We start from the raw sequence: 25,854 nt of genomic DNA on the forward strand, positions 1-25,854 counted from the left end.
TAATAAATCGAATGAGTCTCTCTCATAATCTCTCAACCTACTCGATGTCCCATCACCAGCAGAATTAATCATAATCATTTTGACTTACCAAACCGTCTGGTGGGAGTCTATATATATATATATATATATATTTATATATATATATATATATATATATATATATATATATATATATATATATATATATATATATATATATATATATATATATATATATATATATATATATATATATATATATATATATATATATATATATATATATATATATATATATATATATATATATATATATATATATATATATATATATATATATATATATTGGACCCTTGCTGTCCAGTTTGGAGGGTATGCAGTGTATGATATATGATGAATACTTCTAAAACAAAACATGATCAGAGCAATTATTGTCAAATCAAAAGCTTTAAAATTAGGCCTACTTGCAAATCTAGGCTAAAAAATCAAATCTGACTTTTAAATTCATGAGTAATAAAGAATGTGTTTAAGTCACTGAGGGTTGTTTTGCACATCATTATCTATTTTGAGGCCATTGAGAAAAGAGAATTGTCATCAGCTGCCAAAAATAACTTGCAACTTCCAGAATGCTTGAACCCTTTCCACAATGCCATATTATACTGGATGCAACAGAGGCAGAGATTGTTATCCCAAGAAACATCTTGACCAAAGCAAACTTGCTTTTTCAAACTACAAGCAGCATAACACATTCAAAGGCCTTGTTGGAATAGCCCCTTCCAATGCTTATGTGATGTCTCTGCCTGCAGATAGCCATTTGGTTTGGTCCCATCCTTTGATAGATTATAGGCAATATAACCAGCCAATATTGCATAAGCAGAAAATACTGTAACTGTAAACTCTGAAGGAGACTACCTAACAAATGTTATCTAAAGGGTCAAACTATACCAGGTCAACACAGTCTGCAACCTTTTATACCCACAGGAAATTTTTTGCACTGACTGTAGGCAAGGGCGTTCCAAGACTCATTTTATTGGGGGGGGCAATCTGTAAATTTTACCAAATCCCTACCTGATTTATGCCAAATTTTTTGCAGTAATGAATAATTTGGCTAAATTTTGGACAATGGTGCAAAATTTCTTCTGAAATTTTCGCCTTCAGCAAAAATTTTACCAAATGCCACAACTGTTGGAGGGGTGGCGCACCCCTCCCTGCCGCCCGTTGGGACACCCCTTACTGTAGGATATGAAATTAGTTTATTTGCAAAATTTTCAGTTTTTCTGTTGTATATCTTTTGAGCTATTTAAAATAGTGATGTTTCAAAAAATATAGATTTAATAAAGAAAAAAGAGTATCTCAACTCATAAATAAGATAAGGAAATTAAGTTTGTTTTCACATTAGATGTTTTAAATAAGCTTTTATATTCAGGATGCATGCCTCAATTGTCTACAGTTGATTGATGTGCTATGCAATGTGAACTATGCAATATATATATATATATATATATATACATATATATATATATATATATATATATATATATATATATATATATATATATATATATATATATATATATATATATATATATATATATATATATATATATATATATATATATATATATATATATATATATATATATATATATATATATATATATATATATATATATATATATATATATATACACATACATACACTACTACTACTACACACATCATATATATATATATATATATATATATATATATATATATATATATATATATATATATATATATATATATATATATATATATATATATATATATATATATATATATATATATATATATATATATATATATTTATGTAAAATATGAAGTATTACTCATGAATTCATAAGTCAGATTTGATTTTTTTTTGCCTAGATTTGCAAGTAGGCCTAATTTTAAAGCTTTTGATTTGACAATAATTACTCTGATCATGTTTTGCTTTACTTATAAAAGTATTCATCATATATGATCATCCTCACCTCTGTCTCAGTCAACAAAGGGTTGCTGCCCCCTGGATATGGGTAGCTGCTGAGTCTTGAATAAATTAAATATTAATAGTATCAAAAGTTATTATGGCTAGCCTAGGCAAGGTAGGTTACTGGCAACTGACAAACTTATCTGAGCATTATATAAAGCATTTGTGGGGGAGGGGTAACTAGACTGTTGTAGGTGAAGGTGAATATGTAGTTGTGATTTACAATTTTGATTTGACAATAATCACTTTGATCATAATTTGTTTTATTTATAGAAATATTCATCATAGCCTATAGCCTATGATGACCACCATTGCCCCCTCTCAATAAACAAAGGGTTGCTGCCCCCTGTATTTGTGTAGCTGCTGATTCTTGAGGAAATTAAATCATCACAGAGGAATCCTGGTACAATCTTGAAGATTTCAGTTGAGAAATGTACCTTTGCCAAGCTTGACCCAGGTGCAAAACACCAATGATCAGTATCATTTTGCATACATTTCTTGTGAAACCTACCTAAGGTGTTGCTTTAAAGTCAATTGAATAAGCTTTAAGCAGAAAAAAGCAAATTTATATAAAATATCCTTGTATTTGGTGCCCACGTTTCACCCAGATTTTGAATTTAACACGTCAAGCTAGCTGTGTACTGACCAGCCCTATAGGTACCGATAAATAATAGGTGTGATAAATAGGTAGCCTGCTGTGAAATAGAAGAAGAAAAAGATGTTTTTCCTGACTTTTGATGTTTTCCCCTGACTATAATCATCAGGTTGACGAAATAGCAAAAAATGCTATAAATATTGACCCGGCAAGTGGGAGACCAATCTCCATTAGAGATATTTACCGATGGAGACTATCAGATATTATGTTTAATAAGAAAAATCCTACTCTTTACCCCCTATCCCAATAAGTACTTTTCTAAATTTATCATAGAATTCGTTCTGGAATAAATGGACTAAACTTTCTTGCATTCTCGTATCAGTTCCCTAATTCAAGTGGTTCAGTTCCCCTGTCACCTTTTTGCAGGTATTGTATTATGAATAATGAAACAATTGACCACTGCCTATTTGAATGTAATATGCTGACGTCTGCACAGCATACCTTGCATTGTAAACTGTTAATTTGCTTCAAAATCCACAAAATCTCACTATCAGCCAAGAGCCTAGTCGACTATACACACAAGAGCTTATGCACACAGAGCACAGAAATCGATATCTATCATCTTATATTTGAACCCCTTGAGTCGAAAGATCTACTGAAAGATATCTGATAATTTCTAATAAATAAGAGACAACCAAGCCAGTAGCTCTGTAGTCCCACAGAGTGAAGCAAAAGGAAAAGGGCTAAATAGTATCAACTGAAAAGCCCGCCTGCTGTGAAATAGAAGAAGAAGAAAGAAGCCAGAAGTGATTGTTGACTAAAAAAGGGCCTACTTGCCTATTATCTTGACTGTAGTGTAAAAGCAAGGAGAAATAAAATTGTTTGAAGATGAAAGAATAGAGAATTGTAAATAATTTCAAGAGCATTTGAAAATAGTTGTCTGCAGAAAGAGCAAGCAACTCTGAAAAATTATAACGTTTGTAAAAAAAATAACGTCCGTAAAAAATTAGTAGAAATAAATTGTTGAGTAAATTTAGTGCTAGACAAGTAGTTTTAATGCTGATTTGGTGAAAAATCAAATTTCTTTTACAAAAATATGTATACAACAGGGAAATATTCTATTTTATGTGATAAATTTGCCACATATGTTCCTTTTATGTCCCAAATTTCCAAAATATGTCCCTTTTATATGTCCAGTTGGCAACCCTGATATTATATAACAGACTTTAAAAATTAAATGTTGACAGCATCAACTCAGGAAGTGGTTTCATGGGTGCCAAAGCAAAAACAACAATCATGGCTAATCTCTTTTTTTGTAAGTGCAATATGCATTCTTTCATTTTGGAAGAGTTTAGTATTCTTTTCTTGGAAGGAAAAGATTGGTATATAGGTAGTAGAATAGGATTTTGGGGTATGGGCAAAGCCTATAATAATTAGGGCCAATAAGAAGGAAAGACAAGTAGTTTTAATGCTGACTTGGTGAAAAATCAAACTTTTTTTTTCAGAAATATGTATACAGCAGGGAAATATTCTATTTTATGTGATAAATTTGCTACACATGTTCCTTTTATGTCCCAAATCTCTAAAATAGCCTACTATTGTTAGTAGCTTACTATTACAACTAGGCCCTAATACTTGCCTAACACTTCTACTAGCCTGCTGGATAGGAGGGGATTGTTTATGACAATTGATTGACTCTGGCTGAGAGGAGAGATTTGGGACTTGTTGTTTTATAAGGAGCTAAAATTTAACAAGCATGCACTAACAGTAGTTGCCAAAGCATCCCAGATCCTTAGCATAATCAAGCATACTGTACACAGCAGATCATCCAAAGTTATGACCAAACTGTACAAGGGTTTTGTGCAACCATTGCTAATAATTTTGAATGTGTGTTGTAGCCTAACACCCCTGAACAAGAGTGATCAGCATAAAATAAAACATGTCCAAAGACAGGCAATGAAAGTTGTTGATGGCAATTGTTGACAGGCAATGATTTTAGGGATAAATTTTTTCATGGGGATGTACTGCTGCTCCTGGGTGTTTTGGGGACTACTCTGAGGGACGTTTTATAGGGACGTTAAGTTGTTTTATAGAGAATAGGCTGATGGCTTGGAAGAAGTTGTAGTTTAAATTTGTTGAGGGCTATTGTTCTTTCCTTATTATTTTTTATTTATTTGTTTGTGTGTATACATGGGCGCCCATAAGCTGAATTCCAGGGGGGGGGGCAAACTTCGTCTAATTGCTACTTTTAATGCTATATAATAGAAATCTCAGAACAAAAATATAAAAATAAGGCAGCATCATTCAGCCAGGGGGGGGGGCAAGAGCCCCCCCATATGGGCGCCCATGTGTGTATACGACCACTTTTTTTTAAATACACGTATGTATGTATATATGTAAAAAGAAAATATCTAACTGTAGATTCATCAAAATTTAAAACTTTTATTTTTTGTTTGAATTTTTTCTCGTGCTATTCTATCAACTTTGATTTTACAGTCAGAAGCTATTATTTTAAGAATAAACACAATTACTGGTTATCAATTGTCATTGTAAAAGACATTCTATAATTCTTCCTGTTTTTAAGCTGTAAGCTGAATATTGTGAACAAATGGTAAAATTTCTCCACAAAATTTTCAAAAATCAAGAAAAGAGTACTGAAAGTAGATGCCAGTATTTTTCAACTGCAGAAAATTTTGAAATTTTGATCCCTGATCTTACCTACATTTTTTTGGTATTTGGGATGGGGTCACATTCTGCCAACAGCAATAGCAAAAAGTCTTAGCAAATAATTTCTTTTAATCTGCAGCAGATCTGACTTTACATGTTGTTTTAATAATATATTTTCCAAAATAATAAATTAGATATTTTGACCTCAGGTGCACACAAACATGATGCTACTGCAGTGTTGGGACTTAGGGCTAGTCAAATAAGCTTGAAAATGGATGTGTGATTATGCTCAAGTTCACTTAAACACTGCAATACTTCTTAAAACTGGTAAGCATGGCTTAAGCCCAGATATCAATTCCAAAGTCAAGGATATGTATTCACAGTCATCCATCTCCATGAAACTTTGGCAAAAAAAATACATCTCCCATTCCTCAAAGAAAGCTCATACTTTTCTTAAGGAGTACCCAGCAAGGTGCAGCTTCTTCAGTTGATTTTTTCATAACTGACCAATCTCAGTTGCACTGCACTAGGTCAGTAATTTCTTTGGTATCCCTTGAGACGAATGTCTGAAGGCTTCCATTTAACATAAGGAAGACTAAAACTGTGCTGTGCCATGGGAGGTACTTACCTCTCCTGCTGATATGACAAGGAAGTTATGCAGTTCAATCTACCAATTACATCATATTCAAATTTTGCTTAACTGCCATCTACTACCCAACCTTTACAATACAACAGCTTTACCTAATGTATAATTTATGCTACTTCTCTGTTTCCCAAATTTTTGCCAGATGTGCCGCTTTTGCACAGAAGCACCATTTCCCTAGATTAATTAAAAAAAACTTTAACAAAAGAGATTTTTCAAAGAAAAGTAAAGAGCTAAGTTAAACCAAAAAATAAGCAAAAATAAAGTATATAGTTTTCCAAGCATAAAATAACAACAAATTACCATCAACAAATAAATCAAAACCCCAAAACAAAAAGAAATTTCAATAAATAACCAAGTCATACTCAAAACAAGCAGAAACTAAGATGAGTAGGGATGAAGGCCCCCATGCCTTCTAAAGACCATAATTTGCGCTAAAATGAAAACAATGCTCATTTCAAGCTGAATGTTTGTATTCCTCTTAATATATATTAATAAAAAACAAAAAAACAAACACTGTCATTACCAAGATTACTGAAGAAAAACAAATGAATATGGATTGATTGTTTAATATATATATATATATATATATATATATATATATATATATATATATATATATATATATATATATATATATATATATATATATATATATATATATATATATATATATATATATATATATATATATATAATGCAAATGCATTTGACTTAGCAAAAGTGTTTTGATAAAGTATGTCACAGGAGACTTATATATATACGTATATGCATATTATATATTAAACAATCAATCCATATTCATTAGACTTAGCAAAAGCATTTGATAAAGTATGTCACAGGAGACTAAATTCTAAACTCCACACAATAGGCCTCCACCATGAAGTCATAAATTGGACAATGCAATTTCTTACCAATAGGAAGCAGGTGGTAAGAGTATTTGGAGATGGTGGATCAATTTTCTTCTCAGAATCAGCGGATGTAGAAAGCAGAGTACCCCAAGGCATGGTTTTGGGCCCAACTCTATTCAACATCTATATTAATGATTATTTGAAAAAAACCATGTTTTCTAAAGAGTTAAAGAGGCTGAGTTACAAGGTCGAACCTTAAAACGTACAGGGATTAGGAGGAACAGTTGGGGGGCTGCCGCCCCCCAAACCCCCTGCTTTGACAGCCTTTAAATATAAAAAAAAAATTCTTTAAACTGAAAGTAAGGAGCGACATTAAAACTTAAAACTAACAGAAATTATTCCGTATATGAAAGGGGCTGTGCCCTCCTCAATGCCTCGCTCTTTACACTAAAGTTTGACTTTCTCACAACTCTTTTTTAAACAATAAAAACTTTAGTGTAAAGAGCGAGGCGTTGAGGAGGGTACATCCCCTTTCATATACAGAATAATTTCTGTTCATTTTAAGTTTTAATGTCGCTCCTTTCTTTCAGTGTAAAGAAATTTTTTTTTATATTTAAAGGCTGTGAAAGCAGGGGGTTTGGGGGGCGGCAGCCCCCCAACTGTTCCTCCTAATCCCTGTACGTTTTAAGGTTCGACCTTGTAGCTCAGCCTCTTTAACTCTTTAGAAAACATAGTTTTTTTCAAATAATTTCTGCACGTTTTTGTACAGTTTATTACTCAAGGGTCGACCTTGTAACTCAGCCTCTTTAACTCTTTAGAAAACGTAATTTTTTTCAAATAATTTAAAAAAGAAACCGAGTTTCTTTTTAAAGTTTAAATTCAGTATGTAAAAAATTTGCTCTGACAGTGAATTGAACCCGGGTTTTCCGTCTGGGAGTCTGGAGTATCAACCGCTAGACTAAACAGACACAATTGTAATTGTTTTTTAGTAAATGGAAGCTATTTTCAACGCAAGCAAATTCCCACGAAAATTGATATTTGGTTTTTGGAAAACAGGGAAGGAGTGATCAGATTGAGCTGAAATTTCGAGGATAAGCTCCCAGGCCCCAGGAAAGCTTATCCTCTAAATTTCAGCCCGATCAGACAATGTTAAAGGGGGGTTGTGGTGGGAAAAATTAACATGGGCTAATATAGGAAAACAAGGTTTTTTGTAAATGTAAATTCGGGGGATAATTTTTTCGGTATGAAAATATCAAAAGGCCCTAACAGGTCGAATTCTGCTTCGAAAGAGTCCTCATTCAATCGGATCCGTTGCCAACTGTGGCCTGTAGGCGTGGCTAAAAAAAAAAATATGAATTTTAAGTGGCTATATTTGGTTTTTTGAAAACAGGGAAGGAGTGATCGGATTGAGCTGAAATTTCGAGGATAAGCTCCCGGGCCCTAGGAAAGCTTAACCTTTAAATTTCAGCCCAATCGGACAACGTTAAAGGGGGCTGTGGTTGGAGGGTCCAAACTTCCGGCCCAGTTTACCCCATGAAGATAAAGTTGGAGGAGGATGAAATTTTGCAAGTTTCTTAGTTTGAGCTTGGGCTACAAAATGCGATTATCGCCGTCTCTCTGCGACCTCTAGGACCTGAAATCGCTTAACATTGTGGTGGGTCACCTCTTTATAGAGGCACAAGTGTGCCTCCTTGATGCATCTTCAATCATGAAGAATAAGATATGCTTATATGCTGATGATTCCAAAATAATTGGTCCAATTTATGACCCCCAAAGTACCAAAGACATCCACGCAGATCTTGACGCACTCTCAACATGGGCAAAAACCTAGCAACTAGAATTTAATATCCAGAAATGCAAGGTCATACACTTCAGAGCAAACAACCCTCTCAGCCAGTATTTTATGGAATCCAATGGTAGTTATAAACAGCCACTTACAACCAGTCACTGCAAATAAGATCTGGGAGTCTTGGTTGATAACAAGCTCAAATTCAACTTACACACGCAGTTTGCAGTAGCCAAAGCCATCCAAACTCTCGGTATAATAAAGAGAACGTTCTGCAGTAGATCTCCAGCAGTGATTACTAAGCTCCTAAAAGACCAATCAATTCTGGAATCAGTGCAGCCGCAAGCAACAAAATGCATAAGGGGTTTTCAAAATTTGCCATATTCTACCAGACTCCAGAGGCTCAATATACCATCTCTCACATACCAACGTAAGCAAGGGGATGTATTGATGACATAAAAAATTGATCAACCACTATATCATCCCTGACTTATTCCAGTTAGATAGTTTGTCAAGAACAAGAGGGCACCCCCTGAAGCTCTACCAGAAATGTGCTAATACAAGGCTGCAAAACAAATTTTTCTCCAACCATGTGGTTGGCCTATGGAATTCCCTTAGCCAGAATGCAGTCACATCCCCTAATACCGAAGCCTTCAAGTCAGCTGTTGACAGAGATTGGTGCAGCAAGCCATGGCACATAGTTTGGGATGTGCCTGATGACCAGAGTCACCATCATCATCATTGACCGGCATCTACAGGATTCGTCCTTATCACTGGCAAGTGCAATTTAAGGTAATACGTATATATATATATATATATATATATATATATATATATATATATATATATATATATATATATATATATATATATATATATATATATATATATATATATATATATATATATATATATATATATATATATATATATATATATATATATATATATATACATATATATATAAGAGACAGAATGAGAGAAAGGGAGGGGGAAGGGATAGAGGGGAAATGTTTATCATAGGCAGTGCAATTGCAGTGCCTAAGTAAAGATCAATGTGGGAACAAAGTTTTTTTTTTTTTTTTTTTTTCGTTTTAGTCCTGGGCACTTTGTATCAAAGGAGTTGTTGCAGAAACTTCGAAGATGACTCATTTGATTGGAAATTGAAAGGCCTAGTGCCCTTTTTAATAGTCAAAAGGGATTTGAGGGAAATTTCCCCAAACACATGCAATCAAAATTTTTAGACAGCCATTTTGTCTATTATGTTTGATAAGCCCAGAAATTATATATTTGAGGATGCCAACCTCCTCTCCCCTCTACAGCCCTCAGGGAAAGCGCTGTAAGGGACCTATTGGATTGCTAATCAGAAGTTTTAGTGCCCTTTTTGAGATTCAGAGTGACGATTCAGATACATTTTTCCCAAAATGTATCTGATAGAAATTTTGAGATGGCCATTTGTTGTAGTAGAAACTTCGAACAGGCTCATTCAATTGGAATTTGAAAGGGCTAGTGCCCTTTTGAATAGTTGAAAGTGATAGGAGGGCATCTAACCACCCCTCTCATCCCCACCTTTTCCCCAAACACATCCAATCAAATTTTTTAGATAACCATTTTGTTCAACATAAATGAAAGGTTAGGAATTTATGTCTTTGAGGATGACAAACCTCCCAGAGCCCTAAGGGCTAGGGTTGTAAGTTATGCCTAAGGGGCATATAAGGTACAAATAGAAAAGTTGATTGTAGAAACTTTGGAGGGGGCTTCAAAGCCCCCCTGATGCCCCTTCTGATTACCAATTGTGTTGGCAATCAGAATTTCTATATATATATATATATATATATATATATATATATATATATATATATATATATATATATATATATATATATATATATATATATATATATATATATATATATATATATATATATATATATATATATATATATATATATATATAAATATATATATAAATTAGGTATGTATTAGAAGCTACTGTTTGAGCAGTTTTTATGTCCAACATGAAAGTCCTTAAACTGGTTGTTTCCTTCTAAATAAACCTTTTGTTTTGTTATCCCCTTGATACTGAGTGTTATTGAAATATTTTTCTTTGCGCTTAGGGTGAAAAATATAATGACAAACGTCTGGATGACATGATTTATCATACTGGCAAAGGTCTATTGTACCCAATTTTTAAATATTTAGAAAAAGAACAGGAAATCAATTGCAATATTTGCAACACTTCCGTCACTGGATTTATTCCGCTGGGGGCGCATCTCTATGGAAAAAAACATCGCAAAGCCTTAATGGGAGGGACTAAAGTTGAATCCAATTTGAAAGGTAAGTACAATGCGAGTATAAGTAATTTCTTTAACACCGCTGATTTTTTATTACAACTGAAACAAAAGCACATTAGTAACGGGGTAATTTTTTTTTATGAAACATTGAATAATCAAAACAAAATTTTTAATACAAAAATAATAATAGAAGTCCAAATATTTTGAATTCTTTAGAATTCCTTAACATATGCCTATTGTAATGCATGATCTCTCAAAATATGACTCATTTATTTCTTAGAGAATTAGTACCTGATAATGGTATTTTATTCTTAATTTTGGTGAATTTGCATTTTCGTTGTAATTAATATTTTATTTTTTAATAAGGAATTTAACAAAGTTACAGCTTCATTTCTAACTTCATTTGATGTATTTCCAGCAGCTCTACTACCTATTAGAGTGTATAATCGTTCAGTCATTTCAATCGTTCAGTCATCAATTAGGCATACTTATCGATTTTAATGGTGAGAATGTTGGTTATGTATTGGATTTGAAAAAAGTTTAATGAAATTAAAAAAGTTTTAGTTAATGATTTTCTATTATAAAATTTTTACTATAATAAATGTTGATTAATAAAAAACAACTGCTATACACAAGACAATACAGTAGTGGTATTGGCAGTTTCTTTAAGAATATAGCTAACTCGCAATTATTCAAGACTTCCCTGAAAGATATAAAAGATGGAGCTTTATCAGTGTATACTAATATGATTAAACCTCGATTAGAGTTATTAAAAAAAATTTAGAGGTATTGAAAATGGTAAAGAATTCATCTATTAAAATAGAAAAGAATTAGATGATGTATTTAAAAATAAAAAATCGATGAAAGAAGCTATTGGAAATAATAAAGGTATATAGATAGAAGAGGTCGAGATCTCTTAAATATGTTGATTACAGGTAAGGGATTAAAAATTTTAAAATGAAAAATTATTTAATAAATTTCTTCTCTATATAAATGGAGGTTGTTAATGAAGTTGTTGCTCCTTATTGACAAATATTTGAAAAGCCTATTGTTGATGATTCGATAACGAAGTATGAATTTAAAGAAATTAGAGAAACAAATGTTAATGTTTCAAAATTAGATAATTTTGAATTTACAATAAAAGATTTAACATCTTGGATCTTTCCAAGTGATACCTATCTTCATGCAAAAATAAAAATATCGTGAGATAATGGAAAGAATATAGATGCTGCATATAAGGATACTTTAACAAATAATGGGTTTAATCTGTTTAAAAATGTTGAATAAATCATTAATGGTAAAACAATTGAATCTATTGATTATGTTGGTATATCGACAACCGTTAAAAATCTATTAGAACTTTCTGATGATTATTCGAGAAGCCCAGCAACAAATATGTTTTGGTATAAAGATAAAACGCAAACAAATGATTCATTTACAGAAGAAAGTGAGTTTGTAAGTACTTCTACAACTGCAAAAGCAGGTGAAAGTCCAACAATTAAAACAAAGAAAAATTATAAATTTAATAGCGGTTTATTAAAAAGATATAATAAAACGAAAGAAAGTCATGTAGATAGTATGTATTTACCATTATCAAGATTATTTGGATTTTGTCAAGACATTAATCGTGTATATAGAGGTGTTACACATAAAATTGCGTTGAAAAGGAATAGTAACAATAATATGATTATTAAAAAGGGTCATCAAAATTTTAAAGTAGATATAATGTATTTATTTTGGATTCTACCAGTATTAAATCCTAGTTTATTCATTAGAAATGAGTTAGAAGGTAAATTAGTTAAAAAGAGTTCATTTGAATTAAGATGGGAAGCGTGTATTACTTATAAAAACGATAATATAAATGACAAAGAATTGACATAGAGAGTCCTCAGTGAAAGATGCAATACAACTAAAATTGATGTAGAATTACAGAAAAAAGAAAAAAATAGTAATTCTTTGCAAAATAATATGGTATTTGATCATATGAATATTGAAAAAATTGAAGTGAGAGTGAAGGGCTATAAATATCCACACGAAGATTTGAAATTTGATTTTAGTAATGATAATGAAGATTATGCTAATGCTTGTCTAAGATTTTTACATTTAGGATACAAACATCAAAACGTGGATAATGGAATTATTGTCAGCTATAATGAATTGAAAACAGTGTATCCATTGTTTTGTTTTGATGTTTCAAAACATGAACCTAATATTTATGCATCTTGATCAAGTGATGTCATTGAACATAAATTATATGTTAATCTATAAATTATTTTCGATTCAGAAAATTTGTTTAATAAAACAATTTGCAAATAAATGGAGAAACTTTTAAGCGAAATGAAAGTGGAAAATAAATACAATCGAACCATTAAGAAAGAAGACTTCGACATTGGAATAGAAGACACAATTAAAGCAATGAAAAACGTAGTAACTAAATATGGTAATAAACTTGTTATTATTATTAATTTTGAGGGTGAAATGGTTGATATCTTTGCACCAAAACTATTTGATTCTAAAGCAGCTGATTTTGAAAAGAAATAAAAAAAAAATAGAAAAAGATAAAGGTATGATTTTAAAGGTTATTGAAAGAAAAGGGAAAGATAATAATAATTATTTAGATATTGATATTGAACTTAATTAGTAGTATTTCGAACTATCTAATAAATATTAAATTAGTACATTTTATCAGTAGTATAAGAAGAATGGAAAATTTTTTAAATTACATAAAAATTCTTATTTCTGAAGACCTTTTTTGATGTTAAAGCTCATGATGGAAAATTGTTAAAATGTTGGGAATTTTCATTTAAAATGGGGTGAATTCAATTGAAAAGGGGGTAAATTGAAGGGGTGAGATAGGTGAGGCAGCTCCTGTATTTCTTATACTACTCTGGGTTTGACGAAGAATTAGCTATGCTGACGCGCTTGTTTTAGTAGCAAACATATTTGTTGACGCAGAATGAGAGAGAGAGAGCTTAGCTCTTGCTGGTCATAATGTTAGACGTCAATTTGATTTGCTTATACACTGCAATGCAATAAACCCATATATATATATGCAATGAACCGTGTTCATGATCATTCATCTGTCTTCAACCGTCTTCATGATCATTCATCCAAATGAAGCTTCTGCCAGATAAATATATCCCTCGCATTCGTCAGAGGAAGCTTATACCAGTCTTTAAAAATGCCGGACAAGGTGTAGTTTCAGCCTGATCTTCAACAAGTATCTCTTGTAGGCTTATGATCAATGCCCTTCTTCCCTGATATTGAAATCTACCAATTTGCCTCTATTGCGTTACGCAAATGACATGTTGAATCCCTGTCGTATGCTGCAGTAGATCAGTAAAAATTTTACTGAAAATCTTCAAAATGAATGCCTATTAGCCAGCCTTCACAGCGATGTATCTCCTATATCTTATATATTTCGTCGTTTCGGAAAATCTTCGCAAAATCAGACCAGTCAAAATCAGTCCTTATCGAAAAATATTTAATACGTTTACCAACTTGTCACAAAAACACATTATTAGTCCAAATTACAAAACTAAAAACCTTTAACTAGCTTTCTCTCTTGTTGTAAAACACAGCAAATAAGTAGCTGAACATGATATATGCCAGTTTCTAGTGCAGTGATTTAAATATAGATGTCACTTGTGTTACTGCCATAATTTTGTCTATCGAAGCTAGTATTAACATTCTGCTGCTTTTTGGGTTTTGAATATCATAGGCAGCGCAATAGCGCTGCCTAAGTAAAGAACGATGTTGGCACAATGTACTTTTTTTTACTGAAAAAATTCTTTTAAATATTTTCACTTTTATAACTTTAAGAAATTGAAAATTAATTAAGATTTTAAGGAATAAATATCAGCATATTTATATTAAACTGACAATGGATATTTTTTTCATTAAATTTGTTTTTTTCAGTAAAGTACAAATTATATTCAGGCTTTTATAAAGGGTAGGGGTATTGAACCCTACTCATATTAATTTCAACTCGTTTTGAGTTTGACTCTGTTATTTATTGTAATTTATGTTCGTTTTGGGTCTCATTTATTTATTGATACTGATTTGTGGTAGTTGTATGCTTGATAGATTTTTTTATTCTATTCTTGTTCTTCTTTGGTTTAATGGAGTTCTTTACTTTTTTAAAAAAAACTTATTTATGGAAAACGTGTTTTTAATTAATTAGTATTAACAGTGAGGGTTTATTGCAGTAGTGTATAATCTGTCATATAATTATATTTTTTGTTTCTCGTTACTCTCAATATAAGTTTATTTTTTCGTCAGCTTGTCTCAATGAAGAATACGAGTTCCCTACTCGGCATGAGGCTGAAGAAAAACCTAGGACATCTCCATTCAGAATCATTCAGCTTATTAAGAATCAGGGCCACTTACAAGACTGTAAGTTACAATGTTCATTACTATCAATTAATTAACTAATCGATTCATAAATGAATGCCTAATTGATTTTTAGATTTTCCGAAAACTTGACTGGCGAGTTTTTATTAAAAGTCTATTCGTTCAAAGCGGGTGTATTATACAAAAAAAAACTCTGAAAATCTAAAAATTTACAGATGCTTTTTGAGAACTTGATCCAAAGTCGGAATTTGTCTATTCATATATATCTGTCCGAAGGCCGTACACAGGGGGTTTGAATCCACCACGCCGCCTGAAATGTTTGTCTGACTTGTAAAAATGTAACAAAAATGCATATAAATAAATGTTGATGCGTTTTTGAAAGTTTTTCCTTGTACCCCCCCCCCCTTAAACAAAAATTCTGGATGTGACCCTGACCTGTACCCTTTGTTTTGAAGATGAATACCCCTCTCCTTTCTCTTCCATTTCATTTCATAATATTTTAGATCGGATTACATCAACACTATTAATTACACAGATAAGGTAATTATTGAATTTGTGAACGTATTAGAAATGAGGAAAAAGTTTTTCTGTAACAAAAAATTCTTACCCTTTAGAAAATTGTCCTCCTTGGAAATATATGCAGTATATTATACTGCAAGTGACTTACATGTACTAGTTAGAATACGAGCTAAAGGAGCTGTAAAACCACCAAAAGGGCTCACCAAAAGCGCAAAATGCCTTTTTTATGGATATCCTCCGTGGGGGGGGGGGTATTCGAGAGGAAATGCCTAGTACTGTTCCTATGTATTTACACATTTTAAATGAAAGCCCTTCTCCCCCCCCCCCCAAAAAAAAAGAAAGAAAATGTAACCCAGACCCCCCCCCCCACCCAAAACCACCTCGGAAACTAATAAAAAAACAACTTTTGTTAACTGAAAGTAAGGAGCGATATTAAAACTTAAAACGAACAGAAATTATTCCGTATATGAAAGGGGTTGTCCCCTCCTCAACGTGGCTAGGAATATACTGAAGATAAGTTCTTATGCCACTTGAAGCAAGATTATCTATAATACTAAGACAATGATAAGTGTCAATATCCAGCTTATACTGAGGAGCTGAAGAAAGTAACTCAAGGTTTGACAAAGAGTCAGAATAAGCTATAATATTATTTGAATTAGCAATCAAGGGTTTATTTTCCATAAGATGTTCTAATGCCATGATTATGGCATTTAACTCTGCAGACATTATAGATACATTATGATACAATCTCTCACCTATTGCGATTTTCAGGTGAGGAAGGAAGGCACCACTTGCTACCTTCTCATTCATTTTGGACCCATCAACAAATATTTGGAAATGGTTTTTATAAGTAATTGTATTAAATTCAGCAAACTTTTCTGGACAAAAGCAATGGGGGTTAAATATTTAGTCTGCTTTGAGAAATCAGTATTAATTATGGGGATTGACCAATGCCATGGAGGGGATTGGTGGAAAGTAGGTGTAATAGACTTTGCGGGTACAGGAAACTTTTTCTGAATATTGGCATACTCATCTGCAATGCCTCTATACATGGAAGACCAAATATGAGACGTATTATATCGTTTTGTATTGTTTCAATTTTTTTGCATCTGGGTCTTTGCACATGCACCATATACGATGAGCCCATAGTCAATATGGAGTCATAAATAATGTTATTGTGGGCAAAAATATACTTCTCCTTTAATGAATATGTTTATTCTTAAATGGGACGGAATTTATCATTCAACCTTAAGGTACAAATGGACTACAATTGTTATCAGTTTTTGAAAGTTGAACCTTTAACAGAAAGTTGTACCCATGTAAAGTCCCCATAAAAAATTATATTTTTTGCTATCCTGTGAAACACAGAAAAATAAAACAAACACTTTCGTTTTGGCTATGAATTATTTCCACAATCGAGTGACTACGTTTTGACAATGAATTATTTTTACAATCGGGAGACTGCGTTTTGACAATGAATTATTTTCACAATCAGTAGACTGTGCGTTTAAATCTCGGGTTTTTCTTTTGAGGGAACTATCCTCAAAACTCACATTCCCCTGTCGCTATGTGTTCATGTTTCTTACATAGTATACGTGGTTTTTACGGAAGTAACTATGGTTTTCTTTAAAGGAAGTTGATGTTGATTCAGAAGTAAATAAAAGTGAAACGATCAGAGGATTACTCGCTGGAAAGGGATAGTGCTGTCAAATGCTCTCTTATCATTCAATTTATGAAGCACTTTTTAAGAATGTAAATTTTAAAATGTTTTTTTTTTTTGTAAGCTTAGTCCTTAAGTTAATCCTTTGCACTTCTCCTTTACCAAAGGAGTGTCGTTCTTGGGCTGAATTAGCCTTGTGGTATGTGTTGTTTGGATAATTTTAGTTATCTCAGGCTATTTTCGATTATTGATGATTGCACTATGCTAAGCCTAGAGACTTCATTGTCGGAAGTATCTTTATTGTGTTTGATTTGTAGATCTGTGGTGGGGATTCTTCGAAGGAAAGTTTTTTCGTGTGTCCAGGTTCCTAGCTTTGCGCTGGACTGAAAAAATCATAAACCTAAAACCCAATGCCTTTTTTTTGCTTTTCTTTAGTATCTTAAAGGCTCGGCACACGTAACTGATTTCGGGAACTGATTTGAACATCAGGGGACAAACGATAGCGGTAAGAAAAATTTGTTGAGAGAAAAATTTATTGCGCAGATTTTCAAAACAAAAAATTATGGACACAAATAGTCAACTAAAGTTTATTAATGGTTTCATCATTGATTTCATCTTTTAACATAGACATCTCTGGCTATTTATTTGTATCCCTATTTTTTGTAATGATTATGATGAAAATCGACGCTGATTTGGAAATCTGCTATGTGTGCCCAGCCCTTTAAGGCAAAGAGCATGGCTAACTTACTATAGTTGGAACTGGCGGTTGTATTGCTAAGAAAAAGACTTTAAACGCCATGTAGCGTTTGGTAACACTTGGCATTTTTGCTCTGTAATAATAAGATTAATAAATCTAACTTGTGTAGTTGATAAAATTAGTGTAGTAATAAGAGGCTGATCTCAATTCCTGCAAAAAAAAAAAAAAAACGACTACAAATCTTGAAAAACGCCAAGTGTTACCAAATGCTAGATGGCATTGACGGTCTATTTTGCCAATGCTAGTTTCCTCTTTTTTAAGTTACCCATACTTTTTAATTTTTGTGTATCATAGTTTAGCCAACTGTATCATATGGTGTTAAAATTTATTTATCAGAGCAGATACTCTGTAACTGCTTTTGACTAAGTTTAATAGTCCTTTATTATTTTTTCTATTGAGCTTCATGAGCGGGTGTTTGCAAAAAGAGAGGTGGTAAGGAACAATTTTTCATGTTCTATTATGGTAGTTGTAGCCTTTAATTTTGGCTCTATCTATCCTGGGTTGTTCTAGCTAAATATACTGAGGATAGACCGGTTGTATGAAGTCAAAGGTTATTTTCTGTAACAAATAAGTTTGGGGACTGCGCGAGAAATAATAACAAAGATGGTGTGTATCAAAGAGGATCGCTGATTTGATCAAACGATAGAACAGGATGATTAACTGTACGTTTTTAATATAGCTCTTGATCTATTTTGACTTGAATGCCTTTTGATTTTGAACGGCTGAGAACTTTCAGGAGGTAGGTAAGGCACCATCTAGGGCATGAAAAGTGAACAAATGTTTGAAGAATGTCCAAGTGATGAGGTTATAAAAATTGTTGAGAATATTAAATCAGATTCTGCTGGGATTGATGGGGTAAATCTAAGGATATTTAAAGCTATATTGATGCATCTACTTCCTTCCTTGCTTCAATTATTGTCATATCTCTGACAACAGACATCTTCCCAGATGCCTTGAAACAAGCTAAAGTAATACCTCTGTTCAACGGAGGTTTGAATCAGATATAGGTAACTGGAGACCAATCTCAATATCACCGTTGTTCACCAACGCCTTTATGGTCATCTTACGAAGCATGGTACAATCTTTCGTGGAAACGACATAGTGATGTTGTTGCAACGAAAGTTGCCCAAGGAGTTGGAGCAATTCGACATTTTAAGAAATTTTTACCATCACAAATTTTATTACTTTTTTATAATGCATTAGTCCACCCAAACATTTCATATGGATGCGTGTTGTGGTCAAGCAATTTTTATTCAAATTTTAAACGAGTATAATTACTTAGAAAAAGTCAGTGACACTGAGGCATGTTATAATAAACTTAAAGTGCTTAATGTCGGGCAACTACGTGACTACCAAGCAGGAATATTCTAAGATCAGTGTTGGGATTTTATCAGTCCTGAGGTATTTCATGGTTTTTACAGAGAAAATAAATCACTTCATAGTTATAGTGCCCGCAATGCTGACAATCTAGTCATTGAATACAGAAATGGAACTAGAGCATTGTTTTCTGTCAGATATATAGGTCCTAAGGTTTGGAATTCTCTTTCAGTGAGCATTTGAGCGGAGGAGCACCTTGGTTTGTTTAAAAGAAAAATGAAATATTTTATTTTGGGTCTTGGTTCATAGATTTTTTTTTTTTGTGATTAGAGATTGGTCATAATTTGGTTATTTATTTATTATTATTTATTTTGATTTTTGTTCGTTTGTAAAGAGTTCTGTTTGTTAAGTGTTTGTTATATATGTGGTCGCCCAGTATCAATTGCTTTTATGTCTATCTTTGGGCAGCCACTTGGATTAATATTTTGTGTTATATCATTTTGTGATAAACAGAATTAAATTGAATCTTATCTAAGCTGTGCTTAGATGTTTGTAATTTATTCAAGGCCATACAGAACACTTCAAGTTTAAAAATGAAGAAACGAAAACAGAAAGAAGTCTTAATGGCCTTGTATAGCTGCCTCTCTTACAATGGGTGGACCAGTTTAAACCTTGTTAGCGAAGATTGTTTATTTTAATCAGAAGATTGTTTATTTTAATCAGAAGATTGTATCTCTTCTCAGCTTGAAAGCTTCTCACTCAGACTCAGACAAATCATATGAATACAGAAGAACTGGTAAAAACAACAACGAAAAAGAAAAATCACAATGAATAATCATTTGCGAGTCAATAATTTAACTGTAAAAAAGTAAATTAAAAGTCAAAAAGGAACGAAATATATATCTATGTATAAATTAAAAGGAACGCTAAAAAGTGTCAATAATTTGACTGCATAAAGTCAAGAAAAAAATTAAGAAGATAAAAACTGGTCAAACAGGAGGAAGGGACAAAAATAAGTGAATGAAAAATAAAGAGAACGAAAAATAAATATCGATAAAAAATATTGATTTTTCTTTTTTATGGGGCACTAGGGTATGGGCTCCATTCTCTGTAGAAAAAATTGCTTTCATTAATACATATAACAATCTATAAGATGTTTATGCTCAGTTTTCTTCCAACCAGTTATTTTGGATGTCTTAAAACTATGTTTTTTGGCCTTTTCTCTCTAGTGGATTTATTTCCTAAACATATCCAGTCAAAATTTTGAGACGAGTATTTTGCTCACCATAGTAGGACGGTCCAGCAACTCAGTCTAAAGGAATATTGGACATGTCGACCTCCCACAATTATGCAATTGGCCCATTGTGCTACATAACTAAATGCTACTTTAAAACTAAATAAAAAAGTGTTGTATTTGCGGTTGCCAATAAGACACTTAGGCAATATATTGAGAACAGCTAGGAAATTAAGTTGAAGCTTTTTTGGGGCTACTACTGTTACTTCTTCTGCGCCAGGTGTTCAAAGAGCATAGATATAATAACTAGCCTAATAGCGCATAGTAAATTTTAGTGTTAATTATTAACACTATTATAATAGTGTTAATTTTAACACTATTATAATAGTGTTAAATAATAGTGTTAATTTTATTATGTACCTGTTTTGATCAACATATATTGATTTGTGTAACCTGGTTCTTCAAGGAAAGGATAAAACTTTGTTTCTATTATATTATAGTTACATTTCAGCTAATGCTAGAGACAGACTAAAAAATTTAAAGGTGGCGGCATCATAAAAAAAAATTAAATAGGAAAAGAAAGATTTTTTTTGTAAAAGCATATTATCTTAATAATATTCTGTTGAAACAATTAAATGTAGGGCAGCCCCATTCCGCCAACCATACCAATCATTTACGATTCATACAGATGTAAGGTTATAAGAAGCATCATAAATAATGAAGTTAAACGCCTTTATAATTTTCTAAACTTTCAAAGATAGCCTAAAACTGAAAGGAACAGAGTCGTGGTTTGTTGTAAAAAATAACGTATCTTTAAAATTTAAATTTATAAATTATTGCAGCTATTATTAATGTTTGTTTGAGACTTGTGAAAAAAATAGTTTAGTTACAGGTAACCAGTCATAAATAATAATTCATAATAAAAATTTGGTCTTCTTTTAAGTTTTAGCACTGTTTTTTCTTCTTTTTTTTTTATCACTTCCTTACATGTCTTTTATCTTCAATCGATTGATGTCCTTTTTCTCTTCTAGGTTCAAGCTGAATTTTGAATCAAAGAGCTGAGCAGTAATTCGCAGCAAACTCTGTGGAAGCCTGTTTACTGTTGCCGTCTTTCTGTGTAATGGCGTTCATTTTTACATAGAAAGTCGTTGCAATAGAACAGGCTTCTCATAATCTAAAAATTAAAAAAAAAATCAAGGGTTCTCAACCTTAAATTTATTAGGTTCTCAGTAAATTTTTTTATGCTTCTTTCTCTCCCCTTTTTACAATTTAAAAGAAATATAACCCTTAAAATTGTTTGTAATAAATTATCTTTTTTCCTCACCCCTTCGATAAACGAATTACTGCTCATCCAAGCTCTTCTTCTCCTTGTACGGCCTCTGCTCCTCAGCCATGAAACCGCTTCCTGAGTCAACAAACAAGAGAAAAAAAATCATTTTGAAAAAAGGAACATTTTGTTTTCCTTGTATTTTAATAAAAATTGAGCAACTAGAGTAAAACTTTATTATTTGATTTTCTTATAGCTTATCATATACTTACTACTTCGTGTTCCTAGAGTCAAGTATTATTTAAGGGACACTAATAAGAAGATCGAATCAGTCGGAGAGACAATCTTACTCAGAATCCTAGTTCTGAAATTCGTCATTGGAAAATATTAGAAAAAGAAGTGCCACATATTTGCGATCATTAATCTATGCTGCTTTATTAATAACCACAGTTTAACCACACGTATTGGTTCATTGTGTTACAGGTTAAAAAAAAAGAAAATCAAAAAAAAATCAAGAAACTCAAATTTTGAATTATGTTACAAGCTCTTTGAATCAATATTCATTTTAAAACAAATATTTAGAATAACAGATATACAACGACTCTTGGTTTTTAGGAGTTATTCCTAATGAGGGAGGATGAGACGGCTTGGACAATTTTTATGGATGAAGCATGAAAGGTTGCCCTCTCCTTAAAATCTTGCTCTTTACGCTGAAGTTTGACTATTTATCCGAATTTTTTAATAACTCCAAACAAAAGGACCGTCCAATTAGAATAGGAAGCTTGTCAAAAAAAGAAAAAAAAATTCACCCGAAAAGTAAAGGTATTGAGGAGGGGAACAATCCCTTAATACAAAAAATGATTTATATCTGTTTTGAGCCTTAATATTGCTCCTAACTTTCAGTTGAGAGAACTTGTTTTTTTTTTTAATATAAATTTTAAAAGAAACGGAGACAGGTAAGGAAGAAAATACTTATGGTGAAATTTTTGAACGTTCTAAATGAAAATTAACTAAACTGTACAAAGGAGTAATAACTGATTATTAAAAGACTCAATTTTGAACATAAAACGAAACATAAGAACTAGATTAAACTGCTATGGAATGATTTCTAAGAAAATAAGCCTTTAGTTTAACCACAACAAGCTTGAATGAAGTTCATTAATCATAGGTATAAATAAAAGTCCAAATAGGGATAAAATCCTTTTAATAGACAGTGATGATGATAACAGTGATAGAAATTCACAAAAATACTAGATATTTCGGTCACATAAGCGGTGACCGTCATCACCCACGGAATGGGTGAGAGTAATACAGCAGAGGACTCTAGTAATTGCATAAATAATTAGGATCATTTGTATTATTGTCATCGACAAATAAAGTTGGTAGAAGAAGCTTTATGGACGTGCTTCATTTTTTAAACTATTTATAGTTTAGTACACTATGTTTCGAAATTGATATTTATGTTAGAGAATACCCACTGAATGTTTTACTATTCTTTTTTCCAGTAATGAGAATTGCCTGAGACTGCGTATACAGCAATCCCAATAATTAGAGGAAGACAGTTTGCTTTCTAAGCTTTTTTTAAATCTCTGATTAATGAACTTCATAATTGAAGCTTGTTGTGGTTAAACTAATGGCTTTTATTTTCTTAAAAATCCTTCCATTGCAGTTTAATCTAGTTCTCATGTTTCGTTTTATATTCAAAATTGAGACTTTTATTAATCTATTATCCCTTCTTTGTACAGTTTAGTTAATTCCCATTTGGAAAGTTCAAAAATTACACTAGAAGTAATTTCTTTCTTACCTATCTCCTTTTCTTTTAAAAGTTATATTTAAATAAAACGAGTTCTCTCAACTGAAAGTTAGGAGCAATATTAAAACTTAAAGCGAACAGAAATTATTTTGAGTATTAAGGGTTGTCCCTCTCCTCAATACCTTTACTCTTCAAGCTAAAATTGTTTGCACTGGACGGCCCTTTGGTTTCAGGAGTTGTTATTGAAAAAATTTGGATAAATAGTCATTTTTCAGCGTAAAGAGCGAGATTTTAAGGAGAGGGCAATCTGTCATGCTTCATCCACAAAAATTGTCCTATCCGTCTCATCCTTCCTCTTTATGGATGATTCCCCAACCCCAAGAGTCGTTGTATATATGTTATTATAAAAATTGGTTTTTAAATTAATATTTGTTCAGAGTTTGTACCATAATTCAAAATTTGTGCTTGTTATTTTTATTTTTTGAGGGAAGCGATATTGGATTTAACCTGTAATACAATGTACCAGCAAGTCTAAAGGGGTTTACTAATCTTAAGTATAAGTATCTGCAGAGAAAAATATCTTTGACGAGGCATTCCAAATCTTTTATAGTTTTTACCTTTTATGATGTATTTGGCCAGTCCTCGACATTTAACTTTCTTAAACTTTTTTAGGTCGTCAAAACAAAGTTTCTGAGTAAATCTGTTATCTTCACATAATTGACATCCTTTTTCTTTTCTAGGTACTGTAATAAAATAGCTGGGTAGCAGTGTTACCAACACCTCAAAACAAAATGCATGAAAAATGTACCTTATCTCAATCTTTTTTGTGTGTTACGCTTCGCGTAACACGCGGATCGTCACTGACGTTAAGTACTATCTATGAAAATTTTGTACAAGACACTTTTTCCTTCTCCATTTCCTTGTTTTACTTTCTCTTCTAATACAGTACATTACTCCTGACAGTGGCTGAACACCCTTTTAAAATTCTGGACACACATAGTAGTGTTTAGTTTAGTTTCATATCTCCTATAGTTGATCTGAAATAGAAAACTTGATACCATTCGCAAAAAATCTGTTTACTTTCTTTGACAGCTTGGATACACTTACGCTATTTTGATTTGGTTAAATTTCAAGAGCAGAAGTAGCCCCGAAAGTTTGAGCATATTACCCTTAGTCGTTCTTCGGATACTGCTGAGATGCCTTATTGGGAATAAGCATTAACACAGTTCATTTTTATTTAATCTTAAGGCAAAATCTAGTTTTTAAACATAATGGGTGAATGCGAGAGTGGGCGTGGGAGAGGGAATAGTTGCCCTCCAATCACTTTCCACTAGTAAAAAGGGCATTAGCCATTCAAATCGAATGAACCCTTTTCGAATTTTCTACGACGACTCCTTCGATACGACGGGCCCTGGTCTAAAGGAAAAAATATTATGTATTATGCCAACATCTTTCTTTACTTACGCAGCGCGATTGCGCTGTCTATGATAATTTCGGTTCGTTTTAAGTTTTAATGTTGCTCCTTACTTTCAGTTGAAACAACTAGCTTTTTGTTTAACCACTGATACAGGAACAGCCCAATATTTACATGAGTCTGCAATTTGCCTGAAATAGGTCATCTTTCCTGTTTCAGAATCTGAGTAATCAAATGCAGACTGAAACCTTTTGTCAACTCATTCAGAAGAGAAGAGGCACTCAAGTTCACAGCATTCACCTAACTCAGTGGTTAGCAGCTATTTTAGTTAAGAGACTTAAATATAAACAACAGGACGATTATTTAATATCTGACAATAATATATGTTCATTAATGTATCAAATCTATATCATTGCTTTAGACCTTGACTCAATTGCAAGTGCCCCACCCGCAATTACCCCCATCCACAACCACCTTGGGTGGTTTACTTTATTTTTATTCCACTAGATTTCCAACTATCACTAATCCAAATGTCATTATAGTTTTTTTTTTTAGTCTTTCATTTTCAATCGGTAAGACTTGATGCATAGAAAGATGTTTTTATCGACCTTTGGTCGATAAAAATAGGTGACTACTTGTCTGTCTCTTATCTTGACTGTGCTGAACAGATCAGGGTGAAATGAAATATTTGTTGATGGAAGAATACAAACATAGGTACAAAAATACTGAATTGTACCATAATTTTATAAAATGT

At 32.2% G+C, this 25,854-nt stretch overlaps 2 protein-coding genes across 3 annotated transcripts in view; one reads left to right on the top strand and one right to left on the bottom strand.

The window, feature by feature from the left end:
- Positions 1 to 25,854, bottom strand: part of LOC148942355 (uncharacterized) — a 225,903-nt gene that overhangs the window by 93,833 nt on the left and 106,216 nt on the right. The gene's annotated exons all lie outside the window — the stretch shown is intronic.
- On the top strand, positions 3,808 to 15,560 carry LOC148942357 (uncharacterized). The gene is made up of 3 exons (XM_089103120.1): positions 3,808 to 3,900; positions 10,650 to 10,869; positions 15,108 to 15,560. The coding sequence occupies exons 1-3, from the start codon at positions 3,823 to 3,825 to the stop codon at positions 15,254 to 15,256; spliced, it is 447 nt and encodes a 148-aa protein (XP_088959246.1). The 5' UTR covers positions 3,808 to 3,822; the 3' UTR covers positions 15,257 to 15,560.

Source organism: Artemia sp. Qi Xiang Cuo, chromosome 17 (genome assembly GCF_049724085.1).
Source record: "Artemia sp. Qi Xiang Cuo chromosome 17, ASM4972408v1, whole genome shotgun sequence".
Lineage (NCBI taxonomy): Eukaryota > Metazoa > Arthropoda > Branchiopoda > Anostraca > Artemiidae > Artemia > Artemia sp. Qi Xiang Cuo.

Excerpts from the sequence above, each read along its gene's own strand:
- LOC148942357 (XM_089103120.1), top strand. The coding sequence starts at position 3,823 with ATGTTGACAGCATCAACTCAGGAAGTGGTTTCATGGGTGCCAAAGCAA. Across the intron at positions 3,901-10,649 it reads CATGGCTAATCTCTTTTTTT|GGTGAAAAATATAATGACAA; the intron begins GTAAGTGCAATA and ends CTTTGCGCTTAG. Across the intron at positions 10,870-15,107 it reads AGTTGAATCCAATTTGAAAG|CTTGTCTCAATGAAGAATAC; the intron begins GTAAGTACAATG and ends TTTTTTCGTCAG.